Raw genomic sequence first — 21,992 nt, 5'->3', positions numbered from 1 at the left:
CAATTTCAGATACTTGGAGCATATACTTCTACCGTATTCCCTATCACAAACCAATCACATGCCAACATAAGAGGTTACTGCTGACGTTAACTGGGTTTTCCTTCGTCTTTTTGTTCTCTTCCCTATTGCAGAGGGCTGTTTCACACAGCAGGATTCAGAAATCCAGGATAAGAGATAAAGCCAGGGCTGACATAATGTGATCAGTTCATCCTGACAAACCAGGCTCTGGAGGTGTGACCATGTCAAGCCAGGCCTAAGTAATTCAGGTAAGTGTGATAGACCATGAGATCACATGGTGAACTGTGTGCGCCGTACTTCCCACGAAGCGAGCAGCATCTGACGGAGGATTATGATGAACTGAAGCACAATCATACTAAAGGCAGAAAACACTGCTGCTGTAATAGTAAACAATAGCAGAACAGCTGAATGCGAATATACAATTTCTAAGTGTTACTATTAACTGAAAAACATAACAATGCCATTCAAGAAGTTACCTGGCATTTGCTAAAATGAACAACTTTAAACATAAAAATAAACTGCGTAAATCTATAATGTAAGGTGAATTTGACAGTGGATTAACTCATGTTGGTTTTTTTTTTTGTTACGCATCTTATATTCATAAAGAACAAACATAATTAGATGAAAGAGGATCTGGAAACAAGTCAAAATTAAATACGTAAACATTGTCCAGTATCTAGGAAGTATGTGGAAAAAAATGTACAATGTACTGTACAAATAACATGTACTAATTACTTAGAAGGTATCATTTAAATTAGAAGGTGCCTGCTCATAAATTTAATTCTCATCTTATTTAAGCCACGAAATGAGGCTAGTTACCTGAACTTGTCTCTACTCACCATCTCTCCTTTTTAAAAGAAAGTTGTTTCTTCCTTTTTATTGCCTTTCACTGAAATAGGATTGATATCAGGAAGCAAATTAAGAATAGATGAGATGCAATCTACTGGCTCTCTCAGGAAGACAGCCATTTAAAAACTAGGATATATATGAAAATATATTCTACTATATATCTCCATATATATCCTAGTTTAGATAACAGTGTGAATATGTATATGAACAGAGAAATAATGTTTTCTAAAGATGTGCTCTGTTAACATCTGTAACTAACACATATGACCTATCAATCTATCAACTTAAGTTAAGATTGAGGTGAAAGTCGACAAAAGGGCATCAGTCTTAAAGTTGTTTGGATCAGTTCTACCTGAGCCGCCTGAAGGCATAAGTAAACAAAGGTGCCGCTGAGGAACCCCGATCCGGCAGGGGGCCATTAAAATCCCTTGAATTCTCACGCTGCATAAATCTCAGAACTTGTTTTGGAGTTGCTTGTTTGTAGTGAGATTTAACCAGATATATAACATTTGACAAGCGCAGTATGTGTAAAACTATAAATATGTAGCGGGTTCCTATCCGGATGTCTGTGACCATCCCAAATGAGCGGGCCAACAAGGAATATGAGGGGATCAAACTCTCAATCAACAAATGCCAAACACACAGCAGACCATAAAGAAAATGAGTCAAACCAAGATTGAAGGAAGAAAAACAAGACAACTTGGTTTGAAAAACACTGTGAGGAGACTGCTGTGGTATGCCAGAGACAAAAATAGTGTGAATGTAAACAGTGTATGTCAGCAAGGTCCCAACAGCCTGCCCACTTGAAGAGTCATGTTGAAGTAAGCACAAATACAGCAGATGCTATATTTATGTTAGACTATGTCACTACTTGTCATCTCTAATCATTTTATTATCACTGCTGATTGGAAGGGATTTTATTTCAGTATAAATCTAATTCCAGGAATGGTGAAATTGGTCAAGTTCCTATATTAAACATTTGATCATCTTAGAATCTAGCAGAAGAATAAAATCAATCATCTCTAAGATGTTTGGTAGTTTTTGCATGATTATTTTAACTTCAACTTGCAGTGTGTAAATCCCCCGAAGCAACCATGATTACATGGGCATTTTTGGCACAGACAAACAACTTTTATGTGGTGCATAACAAGAGGAGGGCGGTTCACCTCGCCGAAAATAGAAAGGCCACATGGAGCTGATTTGGGGTTTTCTTAAAATGAACCAGTTACAGTAAGCATTGGAAAAGAAAGAAAAAACTCAGAGAAGAAGCGAACAATGTTCATCCAAACAGTTTACATGGATCTATCACCTCTGCCAAAACCAATCAAGCCCAAAGTACTTGCAGCAGTTAGAAGGAAAAGACAGAATGAGGCTTAAAGTGCAGATTAACCATTTTAATTAAACCGTTTTCACCATTTAAATCAAAACCACATTGTTTATTGTGGTTACAGCAGTAATGACGGCTAATCAGTCTGCATCTGCCTATAATTACCTTCCTGTTACTTTATCCAGTGTCTGCATCAGCTTCTCGTTACAAAACTTGTTCGTTCAGACCCCTACAGCCATCTGAACACAGCAAGCGAGAAAGAAATTTTAATAAATCTTCAGCTTCCAACGTGAGAAAGGCTGCAACTGAGCTCCATGTCATCATGAACAACAATTTACTTTGATTAATTCGCATGAAAACAACAGCCGGCTTTTGCAGAAAAACAAAAAAGGCGCACTGTTCTCACAATTTTGTCTTCTATTCTGACACAGAAAACACTGGAAAAATGGGATTCATCAGTTGTGAACTTCTCTGTGCATTTTCCTCAGAAGTTGAACTTTTTTTGAAAAGTCTACAGAGACCGACTGCCATATAGACATGAGACATCATGAATCACAATGACAGTGTTGTGCTGTAGAAGTCTGATGGTCAAAACATCAGCAATGTCAATCATGTATAACATATTTATGCCATTTCTTTGATGCTCCATGACATAAAATATTCATGTGTTTGAAAAGACCAATAGTTCTAAATGCAAAACACTAAAACAAGAGGTGCAAAGAAACGAGCACACTGCAGGTTCCTTGGCAGAAGTAGTGCTTTTGTATCGAAATATTAGCGCGATATTCACGTATTATATCATATATACCTGATTTATGCTGAACTGAAAACTCACAGTGAATCTAAGAACGTGCTGTTTGTTAACACATTTAAAGACATGTTTAAGTTTTGATCTTTTTAATGAACTGGATTGTCTGTCAGGATCGTTAAAAGGAAAATTAGCTGATTTTATTCACTGACCAAGTCCCTTTTGTTCTTTCAACCCCTCAGGCGATTGCAGCTGATAAGGAGTCTTAAAGAGCCTGGTTCTGTTAGACGTTTATTCCACCTTAAAGGAAGTGTGGTCGTTTTTTTCTCACAGCATCAAAACAGTAGAAAAATTTACATTGCAATATGAATTACTGTGCATAACAGCAATATATATATATATATATATATATATATATATATATATATATATATATATATATATATATATTTTTTTTTTTTTTTTTACCTCAGGGTTGGATGGTTTGGATAGCTTTTTCGCCACTATTCAACAAAGTCCGCATTTGACATCTTCTGCATTTATTCAGGTTCATAATCTGTGACATTGCTGTGTGGCAAAAAAGCAAAAACTGAAGAAGTGTGTATCAGGATGAATACTTTTTCATGATGCTGTATGTTTGTGGTGCTTTAAATCATATGCAGTAACAGATTTACAACTGTGAAGGTTGTACTGAAGAGTAAACTTATGCATCGCCACTAGGGTCGGATGATACATAGCATTGGGATCACAAGAACAAGACACTTCTTTCTAATACACAGAAGGTTCTTCATTTCTCCTGTGTCTCCGGGCTATTATGATAAGAGCTGAGTGTTTGAAAGAAGGCTTTCTTCATAGACTCTGTACTTGAAATGACAGAAAAAGAACAGTAATAAGCTATAGTATACTGAGAGGGTGTTTTCTTTATGCTACAAAGGCTGAAAGAAGAGCATACAGCATCTCCTCAGATAAAGCAGCCATGTAAGTAACTTTACCCTTGAAGCCTGGCTTTGTTCTGAGTGGATGACAGGAGTAATTAAGAGGAGGCATGGATCTAATCAGTTCCCCATCAATACATTTACATTACTTTATTTAAATGGAAACATATGCGAGTGTTACCCAAATATTATAGCATATCTGTCATCAACATCATCATCATCATGTGAAGTTTCCTGGTCACTTTTAGTAAATTAGACCATTTACTTTGATTATTATGAACTGTCTCAAATTATGTTGTTTACATTTTTCACCCATTTCATTCATTGCCCAAAGGTGTCCTCCTGGCAAAGTTGTTATTTTCAGATGGATTGTATTTCTAAATTTGGCAAGTGAAGTGCCTAAATAAAACACAATTAGTAATCTACGCTTGATTTTTAGAACTCTTTCTTCATGTCCTGCACTACCTGCGTTTTCATCTAATGGACATGATTTGAAGCATCAACACAGATGTAGCCTTTGTAGCATTTGAGTATTTGCAATTGTAAAGAGCCTGTGATTCCCCCCACACCCCCCAAAGTTCCTGACATCTTAGGCTCGGGTTAAGGTTCACATTTTAATGAGACAGCAGCCAGAAGCACATGAAGAAGAAAACACCAAAGGGGCTAAATAAAACTCTGAGAAAGTCCTGGAGTGACCCAGTTAGAGTCTGAACCTGAACTCTGAAGAGTATCTCTGCAATGATCTGAAAAGGGCTATGCACTGATGCTCCCCATCCAATCTGGTTAAAGATGAATGTTTCTGTCAAAAAGATGAGAGAAGCTTTCAGAAGAAAGATGTGCCGAGTTTATAGGATCCTTTCTAAAATGACTGGAAACAACAACTGCTGCAAAAGGTGCTTCAACAAGGTACTGGAAGAAATGTTGAAACAGGAACCAAAGTGCATATTTTGCAAGGAAACATTTCCTATCAGTAACTTTGTTATTATAAATAAGCATTAGCTGCAGTGTTACTGAAAGTAATTATGTTATTTAAAATAGAGACCAAAATGTGATTACTTCCTTGAGTCTGAAAACTTAACCATACACGTTTCCAATTATACAATGACATAAAGAAATCACAGAGAATCATATCCACAGCAACAATTTATGAAGCTTTAACCATCAACATGGGAGATTTTACTACTGCCCTGTGTTTACGGTCACTTTGCTCCTTACTTGCAATTAATACATATTACTGAAATTTACCGTAAGCTATTTCCCTCAGAATACTCCAAATGTTCACCTTGCAACTTGACAAAGAAAATTTGTAACTGATATGTGGTTTTTGTACAAGCTGGTGAAACTAATTTAAGCAGATTCAGATTATTATTTTAAAATTATAATTAAACACAATGTTTTTTGGGGGGGTTTTCCACTGTTCCTGCAAACACTTATCAGTAATTGTTCATTCGGATATATAATATAGGATTTTGCTCATAAAATAGCATCTTTCTTTAGCATCTTCTATATATCAGCTTCTATTTGTATTTCCATGTGATTGCACAAAATTAGAAAGAAGAAAAAATTGACCAATGTCATTCATCCAACTCTTACATCCTAATATTCAAATTTTATTGGAATTATTTAGGGGCATAAAGCTTAAAATTCACTCTGCACAAAAGATAGCTCAGTCGTATGAATGACCTACACAATGCCAAATATGGATAAAAACTGTGATATACAAAATCTTCTCACAACATGCAGCCTTTAGCAACCAGATCTAAGTGATTCATGTGTCTATTTATTTGGTAAACACATCCATCTGTTGTTTACAACTACACCCCCCAAAAAACATCCTGTTCTCAATGACAGCAAACAGCTTCTCATATCTCAAACTGCCAAAACCCATATACAGTCATTTGTGGACACGTTTGTAAAATCCAGATTACTCGTTTAGGAAAATTATTCTATTGTTTTTTCCAAGTCAGCATGAGAACAGCTGACGGTTAATTCAGGATGCAGGGACATGCTGCTGTGTTTTAGCTGTGTTTTGATGCAATCGCTGGCTGAAAGAAAATCACACCAAATTGCAAAAGTCTTGGCAGTGCCACACATAAATAAAACATCACCATGCAACCGAGTGGCAACCATGTGCTTTTGGAGCCCTTGAAATCCATTTTGAATTGATTTCTGGGGGTATCATGAACTCCTCAATAACGCTGACAGTCTTCTCAGGAGCCTGCATGTCCTTTCGGAAACTTTACCGCTCAACACAGCCTATGGATGACAGATTAGATGTGCGCTGATTGAAGTAGTCTGCTCTCCCTTCCAGCAAAGCTGAGAATGTCTTCTGTGTGTAACATGCTGAACAATTGCTCCCTGTCAATCTTTATGGAGAAATATTGCGTCCTCGAGATTCAAATCATATCCCACGTGACTGTTCCTGAAATAATCTCCTTGTCCTGAATATGAGTCCCATGATACATTTCTACAGACGGGAGGTCAAACTGGTTGATGAAAATGGAACAGCAAAAGGATCCAAGCTTTGGATGAAGATAAAAATAATGTATTTTGTCCTTTTTTATCCATTGTTAAATATATCTGCATACACCTTGATGTTTCAAACTATGCAAATAGGACCTTTGAGCTGTGAGTGGATGCTTTTGCCCTAGAAGCACCACTGTTCTTAAGGCCTTCATCACAACATCAAGTATTTAAAAAGGGTTAAAAGAAAAAGACATACTTTTCCTCCTTGTCAACAGCAAAATAATCCAGTTGAGATGGTGGAATTTAAAAGCAATTGAAATATTTGTGTTGATCCAGCAGGTGGTGACAATCTCTGTAATTAATCAGATGACAAAATGCACAATCTTTTCATTATTAAAATGTGAATGTTCTAAATGAGTAAGCAGAGATTGTAATTGACTCTGAATGGGAAAAACAAACAAACAGGTGAAGCAGTAAAAAACCTAATGGGTTTGTGTTTTTGTATTTCTTTACTGCATCATAAATGCATCGGTCAGCAACAGGTACTTTGATGAAGATCAGATAAAGGTTGGGTCATGTGCATCGATGCGTTTATTTGCTGTTGGACTCAAAAGACAGGGCCCACAGAAAAGTATTTCTCTTTTATGTTACAGTCATTTAAAAAAATCAGAATCAGTCAAATTTGATTCCAGCAAGTCAGACATCAAAAATTCAGTACTGACCAGGAAAACCTCAGATGGTGCACACCTGGGAAATTTGATTGTGACATTGTACAGGTGAATCTTGTCAGATGTTAAAAAAATTGTAAAACATTTTTTTATTGTTGTGGTGGTTTGTAGCACATGCCCAATACAGAAAGCTGTGTGAGCAGGAACGGTGTAGGATGGAATGTTATTGATTTGCCAAAGTGCCAGTTTGTCAGGTGCACACAGAAACTAAAAAAAAAAAAAGTTTTTTTTAATCATTTCATTTTATGGAAATCTCACAAAAATATGGTTTTCATGAGGGTAAGAGGTGTGAACAACACAGAAAAGGCCAGTTTGATAAAACATCTGTTCCTGGTTCCAACATGTTTCTTCCATACACACAATTACTTTAGTTGAAATGGGGACATTTTCATTTATCATCTCAAATCAGTAAATAAAAAGTCAAACTGAAAAATGTGTGACTAAATCATAAAATAACCATTTGACTACATATGGGCACACACAAAAAAATGCACTTTAATTTCCAGAAGTTCACCTAATCCCTATAGTTGAACAGGCTTTTAAGTAGAATTACTTTTTGTTGAGTTTCACGAAGAGAGGATGTAGCACAGTTAACCTTCAGATACCGGGCTTCAGACTGTTAACATGGAAAAAACACAAAACGGCTTCGTGAAGAAAGAAGCACTCACAAAAAAGGATTCCTGTCAATAACAAATTTCAGCCTTCTTTTTTTCCTATCCAGACAAAATTGTTGAACTTGATAAATATAAATACATTTACAGATAAATTATTTGTTCTACAGTTTTTTGCACTTTCTATAAAGTATAGCCGCCTTCCTCTTAAGATTACTTTCAGAACTACTTACTTTAATTGAGTTAAATCAAGGTTTATAGCGCACACATTAAAGAAGATAGATCATTTAAGAATGGGCCAACCCACAAAATTTTATTTCATGAGAAGAAATGAACCAGAAAAAAAGGCCATTGGATGGTTTTTATTCATTTTAAAACTATTGTTAAGTAATAAAAATGTCCTCAGGGAATCCTAGTGGTGTCCAAAGTCAGTCCTCCAGGGCCAGGATTCTGCATGTTTTCGTTCTTCCCTTGAATTAACACACCTGATGCTTCAACAGCAGGCCTCTGCAGGTCTTTATGACATACCATTTAAATCAGCTGTATTGGAGCAGAGACACACTACAAACTTGGAGGACTTTTGCCCCGAAGATTACAGCTGGGCACCCGCCATTTAGATGATACCTTCTTTCCTCGACTTGTTATTCCAGAGCACAAATCGGTGTCTAGTCTTTGCATTCAGCCTTTTCTATCCCCCAGTTCCTGCGTGCAATCAGAGGAATCATGATTTTATAGTAAGCAGCATGGTGGAAAGTGTGCAATGTGACGTGCAAGAGCAAAATAAAAGAATGGAAACACAGAATGAATGAGAAAACTTTAAAACTTTTAGAAATATGAGATGCTGATGAAAGTGGAAGATCTGTTGGTTGCCAGCTCAAACTTTCTGATTTCTACTGTTCTGAATGGAAATAATATTAATAATAAAAATACCTCCCGGGTTTCTGCTTTTTGGCTGGTCGAAAATTGATGCGTGAAGGAAATAAATTTGGTCTATTTGAAGCTACAACTTTATTTTTGGAGAGAAAAAAACAACTTAAAATATCAATGAAGTGATCCAAGAAGCTCCTCTGTTCCACTAATAATTAAACAAATTTACAAAGAGAATGATGGGTTTTCATTGACCCTGCTTTTTTTTCTTTAAAAAACATTGAAACATTTAAATCAAAAAATAAAAATACAAAAAGTAGTTGAGATTGGGAGGGAAAAAGTCACCACAAAATAATTCATTGATTTTAATTATTTAAAGCTCCTTTAGTCCTTTTTTTTTTTTTTGCATAGTAATCTTCAATGGGATATCAAATATCAGGACATAAGATGTCGGGGAGAATTGAGTGGCCAAGGTGTGAGAGCAAAACGAAAATCCTGTGGTTACAGATTCTTGACGTTAATCGTTCTATGAATTATTAAAATCTATCAGCAGAACAAAAGTGAAAAATGGATTTAGCAAGACCTGGTGGTCCTTACTGAAAGACTTTTCACTATTCACAAGGCTGACTTCTTATATTTCCTTTTTTTCACTTCAAGCATCAAATAATAAGTGTTTGACAAGGTGGGAAATAGGCCATCTTTTGGTATTCATAGGTGAGGTTACTAACATTCCCTGAGACCCATGGGAGCAAGAAGAAACATACTGTCAACAGAAACTTAAATTATTCCTGTGTGGGAGAGACAGTGAGGGTAAGTACACTAGCATGTTCTAGGAAAGCACAGGCTTTAAAAAAATGCCATTAATGTGGTTAAATGGAAAATTATGCAGTTTTGAAATCTGGACTTTTCTTGTCTAGGAAGAACAATTTGAAACACAGAAAAAGTGGTTGCAAAACACAGCAATGCTAGACAAAAATGCACCCTTTTTAAATTGTTGGATTTCATGTCCTTTTGGACATGCATAGATTTTCAAAATTCAAAATAACATTTTTCCAAATGGCAGGAGGGAGTCAATGGTGTGTCTATTCAAAACAGTGAACATTTTTGGACATCTTTTTACAGCATTGAAAAAAAATGTGTCTGAGATGCAGCCAAAAATCTCACAGCTTCCTTCAGTATTCTTGTATTCAACCTGCATGCACAATTGGGAGGTATGTGCGTTTCTCACCGGGGGACCTGAGCATAGCATGTATTTTTAATTGTAGCTCCTTGGTGAGATTCTATTTGGAATCCTCTTTGCTTGGAGCAAAGAGTGCAATAAATTTTCCTGGAGGACTGCCAGCTTATTGTGGACGTGATTAAATTGTAGTGTTGGGATAAAGCCAGCATCGGCAGTAATATTTTAAATTGTCTGATCGCCAAGGCATGCAGGTGCAATAGGTCCAAAGGTTGTATTTAAACTGCCACTGCTACTTTCCATGTGGCACCCAAGACTAATGAAACCAACACAGTTTCACCTCAGAAGTTTTTCTGCACGATGAAGACAATCTGGAAGGCTAGTCTCATGTTCCCTAGTCCATAAATGGGGAGCGCAAAGTATTGACCAAGACTTTACAAAGACCTCATGGTGCGGTCTTGGTTAAGATTGACGGAGTCCTACGAATTATTCAAATAGTTTTTGCATAAGAGCTTGTTGCTTGGTATTTCAAGTTACTGCCATCAGATACATTTCCATAAACCCTTATGTAGCAGTAACATTGAATGTAAACATGAGTGTTTCTGCCCAGGGATGCCTGAAGAAATTGATCCTGCTCTATCTAGCTCCACTGAGTTCACTACCACCCAGTTCCTCATTCTTAAGCACACAGACTGAACCACACCTCAGCATGATGGGAAACAGACAGAAAGTGCTTCTCAGTAGCCTCAATGGAGCCCTTGAGGCAACTCCAAGTATGCTGACAGGATTTAAGGTCGCCCTACCCTTCAGAGCTTGCAAAGTGTTTCGCTAAAATTAATTTATTACCTAAAAAAAAGGTGTGCAGGGAGCACTGTAGAAGCATCAGAATTTACCAGGTCCCCAATGCTACCAGCTTAAATGCCCCTTTTAGGAAGCAAAGCAAGTCACAACCATCAGTTAATGAATTTTATTTTTTATAGGTATCGTCTTAATTGTACGTATGTAGTGTTATTATCAAATCATAAAAAAGGAACTTCTCAGCCAAATAAGCTGGCAAACACCCACCAACAACAATCACATTGTCAAATCTTTAGTTTTTCATACCGCTTCACCTGTTTCTAATCATTACTCAGATGTAATTCTATCGATTTGACTCTCCATGCATCTGAAAATACGCAGATTAAGGAAATTCATCAGCTGCTAATCTGGTCAGCTGATGCTCTCTTCTTGGAGGGAGAGCTCTGTGTGGTGAGCGAATAGTTCCACTGAGATGCTGTCAGCTACATTTCAGTAGAGAAAATATTCCTCCAGAGAAACATAATATGATGAGCACAAAACACAGCGCACATTCAATTTTAGCTGATGTAATTCCCTTAAGCGCTTAAATCGCAAATGACTAATAGATAAAGCTAGATTGTTGCACAGCTGTAAAATGAACACTCCTGAGATGTGCTCAAGTAAGCGTGTGAGCTCCAAAAGACTTAATGCATGGTTGCAAAATAGACAAAGACAATATGTATTAAACCCAACATATGAGCAGCATATGAGTTTAATGGGACTGGATGTTGCAGTGATAGCAGTCAGGTGAATTATATGCAGTTTAGTGGTTGTTTCCATGTTCAGAGTGGCCATCCATCATTCAGACATGCATGCATACATCCATGCAAACATATGTCCATTGTAGACAGAAAATGATGTGTTCGATCTGAAAATCTCTGCACTTTACAGACCTTTCAGTGAAGTGGATTAAAGTCTGACCCCACAGTGATGGCAAATCTCACTGGTCAACAAATAATAAAGTAAAGCTATATCCCTATTCCCTTCCTGTCTTTCACAGGGAACAAAAAAGTTTAATTAGATGACATATGGTAAATTGTCTGTACTTGTGTAGCACTTTAACTAGTCCAGAAGACATTTTATCCTCCATTCAGCCATTCACACATTCAAATCTTTACTTTTACATACCACCTCACCAGGTTCTAATCATTCCTCTGGAGTAATCCACCAGTCACAGGATGAACTCCTACCTCCTGAGCCGCAATCGCCTCGGTATAGAATCACTTTGATAAATGTGATGTATGGCTGTAATGACCAGTCAATGACATCGAGTACAAAGAAAAAATATTTGACTTTTGAAATATTGCATAAATGTTGTTTTATAACTGGAATGGGCTACAAAGTATTCCATAGTCTTGTATTTTTTCCAATGGATAGTTTCTTTAGATGTTGAAATGCTTGAAAATAGAACAAAGCTTAAAAGGGTCTCAGATGTCATGCTGTGGTGATGTGATTTTTTTTTTCCCACTGTGTTTGACGCCATTGGAAAGATTAGAATCCACACTTTCAGAATCTGAAAATATCTCCAAATGCCCCCACGGAGATTTGTTCCTGGTTTTGTTTGTATATCGAATCTTAAGAAATCTGACTTATCTTTGTTCAGCTTAGCTCAAATTTTTAAATATTGGTCAAACCTGAACTGAGTTGTTCTACACAAATTAGTCTCGAAGTATGAATTTGTCACTTGGTGATTGGAATCTGGCTTTTTTTTTCCTGAATTGGAATTATTTAGCAGATCATATCCTGGAAATTTCAAAATTTCTTCCAATTTTATTAGTTGCATCAAAACAAAAAGTCCCTGAATTTTCAGTCCATAAATGCTTAAACTAACAGCATGCATTTGATGTACTTTTTGAAATGAATAAAAAACCATATCAAGTTTGATTCATCGCTTTTCCTCAAAAATGGATCAAAGCCTACAATTCCTTCATTTTCAGTCAAATTCAAATCAAATCAAGACTACACTTTCACGTGTAGTGAAAATCAATAAAATCAAATAACTTCTGAAACCTTTCAATCTATGTGAGATAACATAAAGGGTTTGTTGTTTAGCAATCTATTTTAGCAGGCTTCTTGCAGCTGCTGTGCTAAAGCTGATCCAAGGTGGTCTGCAAGCCAACTAAATTAATTCCTTCACAAATAAAATAAAGGATTCACTAATTACACTCTAGGATTAAGCAAATCTATATTTAGTGAAAAATAAACCTGTTCCGATTGATTTTACTTTGCATTTCACATTAGAGCTGATTGTATACAAACAAAAGTTTGTATACATTTTCTTATTTATTGAAATACTGTTAGATTTGATATGACACGTAGGGGCTTCAAGGTGAAATTAAAACAGTCGTTGACGTCCCAACTAACTGGAAAAGTATTGAGAAATTAGTAGGCAATCAAAATAATCACCATTTGAAACCATAGTAAGAGTAATTAAAATAATAATTCTTATACATTGTTTTTTTTTCTTTTTTTAAGGTACGTAGTTTTTCAAGTGTCCAAAAACAGTCAAGATGACATATTTTTACTTAATTTCATTTGTTTTATTTGCTGAAGGAGACTATTTTACACTAATTCTTTGCTACAAGCTTTACAATTAAGAAAACAAGAATAAAGTCTGTGCCATCAGTACCTATTTGCACCAGTCAGCCATGGTAATGTACATGGACATAGAATCATTTATCATGGTGAAAAGGTCACAGCAGTGAAGTTTACTCTGCAGCCTGCTGACCTCCGCAGTGAGAGATTGACCCTAAAAAGACGGCACAGTTTTCTTATACCTATAAAGGAACTCCATTCTTTGGCTTCTATTAGCAGAAGATACTGCATCCCAAATATATTTTCTAACTAAGGGATAGAGATACGAGATGTCTCCTGGAACTGCAAGCAAGGTTTCCTTCCACATGGTTATATGTAAGAAACGGCCAAGCTTGGTTCAAAACAACAAACCTGAAAGCCACTTTCATGTCTTTGTTGTTTCTGGGCTCAAGAGTTTCCTGCATTTGGCTTTCTAGGGTGAACCACAGAAGAACACAGCTACTTTTTAAGCTACTTCCATTTTTGTTTTTGTTTTTTTTCTCAAATGTATGGCACAGTGAAAAAATCCAGCCTGGCTGCGTTTCATGGGAATACACGTTTTCTTCCAGAAAGACAATCTCTATCTCAACAGAACCAGCAGTCCAAGCAGCACCCTCACCAATTCATTCCATCAGAGATGGGTGTGTTGCATTTAGCCAGCAAAAATGGTTGACTCCGTCCGCTCAAAACAGGGAGTTTCAAAAGCTGGTCTTTGTTTGCAGATAAAGTGTACCTGATCTACTTTTTTCATCAGAAGCCACCTCAAGCTGTCCAAAGCAGATAAGCCACGTTATCATAGATGTGGTATAAAAAATAAAAATAAAAACATTTGGTCTGTGGCACTCTGATGAGCTTGAAAAACTATAAAGTACAAAAAAGAAACCATTTATATTTATTTATGTATTACAAAAATAAACATATTTTGCATTAGATTTTCTTTTACTGCAAGTTTGTGCTACCACAATAAATTATATTTTTAAGGCTTTTCAAACCACTTATTTGCTTATAAAAGTGCTGCAAGCAACAACTATACTAATGCAAACTGTTGTCTATAAAGTTGAAACAATTTTGCAGCACATTTTTCTTTTCATTTTGGCAAGATTGTGACACCAATTGTGATACAACACAATGTTACATTCATTTTATGAAAATAGGTTAAAAAAAAAAAACCAAAAAAACAACATATATATTTTATTGAAGCTTTGTTGAAAAGAGTATAAACGGCTGACAGTTGGAAATGGGGAAAACAAATTTAATTATCTAACTGCAAGAAATTATCAAAGTATAAAACTTTTTAAAATGGCACACACAAGACTCTGCTGGTTGATGCAAACCTTATGAAAAATATCAAATGTTCCATCTTTATGTGACAGAAAGCAATAAAAATATGTTTTTGCTTTTTATCCTCAAGAGGAAAGTAGGGAAATCCAAGAAAGGTGTCATTTCTGTTTCATAAAATGCACACCTGAAGCTTATATTCCGCAAGTCTGAAGAACAAATGCAAACATAACAACTACCTTATGTTATTTTGCATTTACAGGGGCATAACGTTCAATAAAGCACAAACTCCACATCAAAACTGAAGTCTTTCAGACATAAAGCTGCAGTGAAGTTGAGTGGTTTGCACAGTGTGGTCAACAAATGCATTCTGCAAGAGCTTCTACTTTTTCTGCTGTGGTAACAGCTTTTCATCTGCAGCCACCGCTGTGTGCGTCCATCATTGTTTATCCAACTCTTAAAAGAACTTTGTCCAAGACTTACCATTACTAACTGCTCCGACTTAATGCTCTTAAGTCAACAGCAATTAAAGAACAAAGACGGCCGTGTCAAGTATTATTCTTTGGCTGCTTCCGTGCAAGCTGTGTAGAAATGACATTTCCAAGATGTTTTTCAGAGGAGCTGTGCAAGGGAGCGCAGACATTTGCATCAGATGGATCAGACTTTGAAGTTCCTGGATAGCTCTCAAGTCCAAAGCCTGAAAACTGTCCGAATGTGTTGATATAACAGATAATTGTCAAGAGCATTCACACAGGCAAGTATGTGTCTGTATGCTCACAATACTTCCTGTTTGAAATGTTTATCCCTTGTTCTTGGAGTTTCTCCCACTCTCTTGCTTTTATCCAGCATACATACCAACACACAAACTGCTAATTTTACTACAGAAACATGAATATAGATGAGCCACTGGTCTCTTTTGCCGTTTTCTTGTCCTGCTGCCGTTACCCTACTCTACAACTGTATAGTTATTTACACAATTTTCTGGTGTCTGAGAAAACAGATGCACTTCAATACAACAAAAACAATAAATGATCTCTTAAGTATAATTTCACACACTCCATTCAGTAGTACGCAAAAGTATTCATTGCCCTAATTTATATCTTTGCAATTTGTCACATTATTACCACCAACTTCATGTATTTCATTGGAAAAGCAAAACTATTATCGCTGACGTTTTCTACAACCAGAGTTGTTATCTGCAGCTCACTCAAGTCATTGCAGGGATTTTTTTTCCTGCTTTTGGTGGCATTCTATGTTTTGCTAAGTTTGCAAGTGTGCCAAACCCTTTTAAAGTGACTCTCTCTAGATTGCAAGTGCTACTTTTCTGCCAATATTAGATGCATCCCTACTTGAACACATCTAAATAAAAGGAGTGAATTTTGTCTTTAGTGAGTCATCAAGTTATGCAGATTAAATTGTGTTGGAACAGCGATGCATTTAAGCTCTGCAGGACAGTAGCTGTTGAGGACAGTAGTTGGAAGTGCCCTGCTCTTTCAGTTCTCTGAAAATAGACTGGTGAATTGTTCAAAGTTTCCGATACAGTTTTTTTTAACCTACCAGTGCCTTAAAATTCCCTGAAATTCTATGCCTTATCTTGCTTGGTGTTGTCAAATCCTGTTTGTTCACTAACTGTTGACACACCGAGTTCCCTTCTGTATTTTCCAGGGACATGGCGCCTTTTTATAGCACAATTAGGTTACAAATGTTAAAAACATGACTCAAAATAAATCTGACTTTGCAATTAGACGCCTTGAAAATGGCCTCTGTCTCTTAAAGAAGCTCCTGCTCTTTCTGAAACTTCAACATCCGCACATCATTACAAAAATGTTCTTCATCATCTCATTTACAACTCTCCGCAGGAGCGTTCAGCTAAGAAGCAGTTTGTATGCTAAGCTCAGCAGACTGCTGCTGCTAGTCTGGTGGAGCCCAGTGTGGCGTGTGCGGGGGAGAGTGCTCTGTGAGGCAGAAGCTCAGGAAACAAGAAGTTTTTTGGAAATAGTGAAAGAAAGCCTTTAGGCACCCCTAAATGGTGGCCAAGGGAGATTTAAGGATTTCTCAAACATGCATGAAATAATCAAAGCAACCATCTATGTGTGTTTTTGATGAGGGAATGACATAATAATATAATATAAAGCTTTAAAAAGTCAATTTTACATAACAGACACTTTAAATCTGGGTTAAAAAGCTCTTATTTAGAGTTGCCTTTGATTATTAATAATAACTGAAATATAAATCAATTATAGTCTGAATTACAGTTTTGTATTACTTCTCTCTGTTTTGCCACTGTTATTTATATTTTTTCACATATATATCATAAAGTTCTTTGAACTGCCTTCGGAAATGTGTTGGACAAATAAACTTGACTTATTATTCTCTACCACACTTACAAAGCCTTCACAAAAAACAGATGTATTTGCAAAATAGCTACGTTTTAAAGCAACTTGTAGCACCAGAGTTTATTTGGGGGTATTAAATTAAAGGGGGCACATTTTAAGAAGTTTATTTGCTTGAAAAAATGCTAAAACCCTTCGATGGTTACATGGTAGGATGTAATAAAATCCCCTTACGCTACATAAAAGTATGTGGCTCTCTGACTTGAAAGCCGTTTTTAAAAATGTTCCAATGAACATTTGTTGTGTTTTTTTCAGTAGCTAAAGTGCTTGTGTGGCTCAAAGTTCAGATGCAGAACCAGAAAGTCATGTTGAGGCCAGAGAGTAAAACAAAGCATAGAGGTACAAGTGAAAGGGACGGAAAACTGTTCAGTTCATGCATCACCCTGAATCAAGGCTTTAGTAGTTTGCGTCCAAAGCTATGCAGCTTGCACTTGGTGAAAACATTATCAGATGTGACCAGACTAACCTTTTCGAAAGGCAGGAAACAATTTGTTTGGAAGTAAAGTGCATCAGATAATGTCTCAATGTCTGCTTTCTCATCATCAGGAACAGCAGAGCCTCTCGGTATTCCACACCATCATAATGTGTTGGTAATAGGCTGGCTGGATGTACAGTTTGTGCTCATTACTAGTATTCCTATTACATAACTTCCTCACATGTTCTTCTAAGTAGTTGGGTTCAAATCACTGTGTGATAAAAGTGATGACTTGGAAAAAGATATAATGTATAGGATCAGACAGAGTAAACTTGAAGGAAATATCAAGTAAAGATATCTTTATAGAAATAAGCATATCTGAGACAGGGAAAAGTTTAAGTCAGACATTAACGTGGAGAAAATGCATCTAGTTGGAGGGAAATGTTGAAGATAATCTAGTTTTATGAGGCATAAACGGACTCACTTTCAAAGAAATTCTTGCACTCATATTCAGCTCTGATGCATTCTCCATCAAAATCCCTCCATAAGAAAGATCACACACACCCACACACACACACAAATGAGTCTACATTTACATTGTATACCATACATGTTGTGATAAATTATGATAGAGCGGTCCAGACAGGATAGATAGATAGATAGATAGATAGATAGATAGATAGATAGATAGATAGATAGATAGATAGATAGATAGATAGATAGATAGATAGATAGATAGATAGATAGATAGATAGATAGATAGATAGATAGATAGATAGAACCTTTAAAATCAATAAAGAGCTCTGGTGCAATCTATATTTAACAGAAAAAACAGACACACTTTAAAGATGAAGTCACAACTCAAACAGCTGCCTGTTTCTCTAATCAATAGTGCTCTCTTTATTTATGTGAATTTTCAGTTCTCTCACAGACTGCTGTACAGTCCACTGGACCATTTTAATTATTTTTTTTTTCTATCTGTAGAAGGAAATGAAACGTGGAAAGGGAGTCCCTGAGGCAAATACGTGCATTTATCAAAGACAACTCGATGCCTATTTTCATGACTTGATTGTTCTTTGGAGTGTAAGAGTCTTATTTTTAATCATGCCGTCTGTATGCTACACCGTCTCTCTACTTTGTGAATTGGACTGCAGAGCGGTATTAAAATTCAGAGCAAGTATTTGGAGAAGACGGCACTTGCTTTTTAGTGGACGTTCAAGAGAACGCCAGTGGATAAGAAAGAGGATCAAACCAGCCGGGTTGACGTGAGAATGATTAAATTAAAATCTGTGAAGGGGAGGGGAAACTTCTAAGTCCGCTGTTTTCTGATTATTAAGCAGGGAAAATAAGGCAAAAAAAAAAAAAAAACTTACCACCCCCATGTCCAGCTGTTCGGTCGTCAGCGAAGGAGCCGCTCCGGTCAGAGGCAGAAAACACCAAACCGGCACCAGCGGCAGCAGGAGCAGCAGCAGCATCTCATGGGAGATATTCCTCATCCACTTGCGGAGAACCAGAGAATTCATGATGCCCTAAGACAGGTTGATCCTGCTGGACTCAAATGTCCACCCCGCCGGCAGCATCCATCCGCGGGATAAATCACAAGCAAAGACGCTGTAGAAAAGAAAGAAAAAAAAGAAAAAAAAAAATCCAAGAAAAAAAGAAAAAAGAAAAAAACTACGGGAGTACAAGTCTACCTCACTGTTGAGCGCAAACACATAAAACACATGAAACACGCTGCCAGTAAAACACTTTAGGCAAACAGAACACTTTGTCACCCGAAAATAAAACAAAAAACTTGCAATAAACACCTAAATATTGTCTGCGAGAGACAAAATAACTGTCTCGTGCCAGGTCCGTCAGAGCCGAGATCCTTGTGGCAACACGCGCGAGCTCCGCGCTCCGTTGTAGAGTCTCGAGCACAAAGTGAGGAAAAAAAATGTAAGCAGCCACCGCCAGCTGCGCGAGGTTATGTCGCGCGCAAGTAGGACCCCCAAGCCAGGCGCGGTTACCCAATCAAATTCCGGAAGAAAATCCCAAAGTAAAAATATTGATGGAAGAAAAACCTATTGACTACATCACAATTATGTATTGTGGAAATGTCACACACAATGCAAAAATAATTTATTGTCAATTATATTTATACAAATATTGTCCCATATATTTCAGAAATCAATCAATGAAATGTAGTAGGCACATTGTGAGGAGCATTTCTGTATGCAATGTTATAAACTTCATGATGACAGAAAAAAGGAGCAGTGGAAGTCTTTCCACGAATAGCGGCTTGGGCAAACTCTTTTTTCTTCCACCCCATGCTCCCTCAAACAGGCACTAACTGCCCTGACAGGCCCAGAAATGATAAGAACTAAAACAAATACAGATAACAGTTGATCAAGATAGATAGACAGACAGAGGCATCTTTCAACACTGTACTCAATCCAGATTTGGTTGCTCTATATATTGTATTTTTCATGCTGGACTCAATCAAATGAGGCACATCCAGAAAACTTTCACCACTTATATTCAGTGGCCATTTTGGGGCATTATCTTATGCTTACATGCAAGGTTGGGTGTTCTAAATTGGTGCACTTTAGAGAAGAAAGCGCACCAATTTCTGTTTTTCTTTGACAAACATTGACACATATGTGTATGTCTGTCAATGCATATGAACATATACATAATAAATAAATAAATAAATTGTCATTATAGATATTAATTTTTAAGTTAAAAAAAAGTAATCTTTCAGGACTGTCTGGCCAAAAGAGTCTGAAGGAGACCGACTTTGGCCCACTGGGAGACGCTACTTCATCTAACTTTTTTAAGTGGCCTCAAAGAGAATAGAGATTTTATGAATCTCAAATTAGGTTTCAAATATTCACTGTTCATCTGAGGCTCGACCATTTTGAATATATAAGATGTTGATACAGAAATTATCAAATATTGTCGAGACACAAAAACCTCCAAAGGAATCTTTTAATTTAGAAATGAATAAAAACTTTGAATAAGACATAACTTAATGATCAGAACAATTTGTTCTAAAGAGCTTAATTTATTGAACGGTGCTAATAATTTAAAATGCTTAAATTATTAGTCACAGAATGCCTGTGTGATAGGTTGAAAATGTAGTCGTGTTTCTATTTATTGATTATCTTTTGCTCAATGGTGAAATAAACCATTTCTGAGAACTTCATCAACCCTGAAAACATGGTCCAAAGTTTGACCCAGAGGAACAATAATATACAAAAATCATATACATTGGGCATAAACTTGTATTTATTTATTTTCACTACACAATTTACGGTATAAATCTAAATACATTTAAGTTTTAAAATATTCCGCTGCTGTTAAAAGGGGAGCATGAACAAAACGAGCTTTAATTTTGAAATTAACACATTTGGTATTTATTCCCCTGAGTCATTATGACCTTAAGATTTTCTGCTCCAGTGAAAAATTACCCACTTAATCAACGCCATCCTCCAAAATTACTGGATTTCTGTGTGCTTTTATTTTGAAGTTTAGTCCTCGAGCATCCTTTGACTTACCATTGACTTTGCTATGAGTCGATTTCAACAGCTGTTGGAGAATTTAAATTCAGCTGAAGGGGTCCATTATTTAATGTCTTTTGACTTTGATCATGATTCATCTGAGATTAAAAAAAAGATAGTGTCCTAAAGGCTAATTAAGAAATGGCTTTATTGTTAGAGTAGCCTACTAATGTGATCTGAGGTTGTGCCAGAAATTATACTGCTGATTGATCACAGGTGCTGCTGCTGTTAGTCTTTTGTTTTGCTTTGTTTTGTTTTTTGTTTTTTTTCCATATGGGATATAATGCATAATCCTGGGCAAGTCTAATGGCATAGTGACATAATTACATTAGGGAAACATTTGGTCTGGAGGCCAACATTTTGGGATGACATGAAATGCATTATGTCTTTTTAATGGCCTAAAAAGCACATTTTAGTCATAGTATATGTAGAAGCTTGCACCTTACAAGCAAGCTTACAACAAGAATTATTCTGCATATCATGGATCTTGGGCTTTGCACTCAAGGCTTTTCCCCTCTACGTCAAAAACATACCTGGAGTTTTGCTTTGCTTCTTCCGTGCATGTTTGAGTAATTGTTGAGTCTTCCACCTCCCGTGGCAGCCATTGAAGGGTGCCAAAATGCTTCCTCATACAAAGTTTCACATATTTACTCAAAGCTCCTCCTTAGAGTGGTAGTCTCAAGCCGAGGCTCTGCTTCACAGAGGACCCACTCAGCTCCAACAGACTAGCAGCAGCATCACTTAGCAAACACCTGGAGGAACTGTGCGTCTGAGAGCTTATTAGACAAACTACTGCTCAGCCCAGCACTCATAAAATTCCAGCTTGTGATGACGAGCTGAAGGCAGAGTTTTGGAAAGAGCAGGAGCTTCTTAAAGAGACAGAGGAACATTTTAAGGTGTCAGTTGTTTTATGTATGTTGCGTTTTTATAACAACTGAAGGTAACATAGTTACTTGATTGTGCTAAAAAAAATGGCTGGAACATATATTATACTGCATCTTTAAGAAGAAAGCAAAAATGTAATCTCTTCACAGAGACGGTGGAAAATGTAATATTTCATAGCAAGATGTTTTGTCTCAGTGATGCAGACAATAGGAATTTTTTGTTTTGTTTTTTGTAACCTGTATTTAACAACATAATTCTCATCCATCCATCCATCCATCCATCCATTTTCTGTACGCCCTTGTCCCTTAGTGGGGTCAGGAAGTGTCTATCTCCAGAGAACGC

At 36.7% G+C, this 21,992-nt stretch overlaps 1 protein-coding gene across 2 annotated transcripts in view; it reads right to left on the bottom strand.

Annotated features, from left to right (window-relative positions):
* Positions 1 to 21,544, bottom strand: part of mmp17a (matrix metallopeptidase 17a) — a 104,212-nt gene extending 82,668 nt beyond the window's left edge. The window contains exons 1-2 of one of the 2 annotated variants that reach the window (XM_008423921.3): positions 21,299 to 21,544; positions 18,597 to 18,834 (exon numbers count right to left, since the gene is read on the bottom strand). In XM_008423921.3, coding sequence (XP_008422143.2) covers positions 18,597 to 18,746 — 150 coding nt within the window. In that variant the 5' untranslated portion in view covers positions 18,747 to 18,834; positions 21,299 to 21,544. Of the gene's footprint in view, positions 1 to 18,596; positions 19,363 to 21,298 lie in introns of those variants that run through there. The other variant, XM_008423919.3, reaches the window with a different exon arrangement.
* Between the last annotated feature and the right edge of the window lie 448 nt (positions 21,545 to 21,992).

Source organism: Poecilia reticulata, chromosome 12 (assembly GCF_904066995.2).
Source record: "Poecilia reticulata chromosome 12, P_reticulata-male-v2, whole genome shotgun sequence".
Taxonomy (NCBI): domain Eukaryota; kingdom Metazoa; phylum Chordata; class Actinopteri; order Cyprinodontiformes; family Poeciliidae; genus Poecilia; species Poecilia reticulata.
Note: the sequence above shows the minus strand (reverse complement) of the source record. Positions and strands in the feature narration are given on the sequence as shown.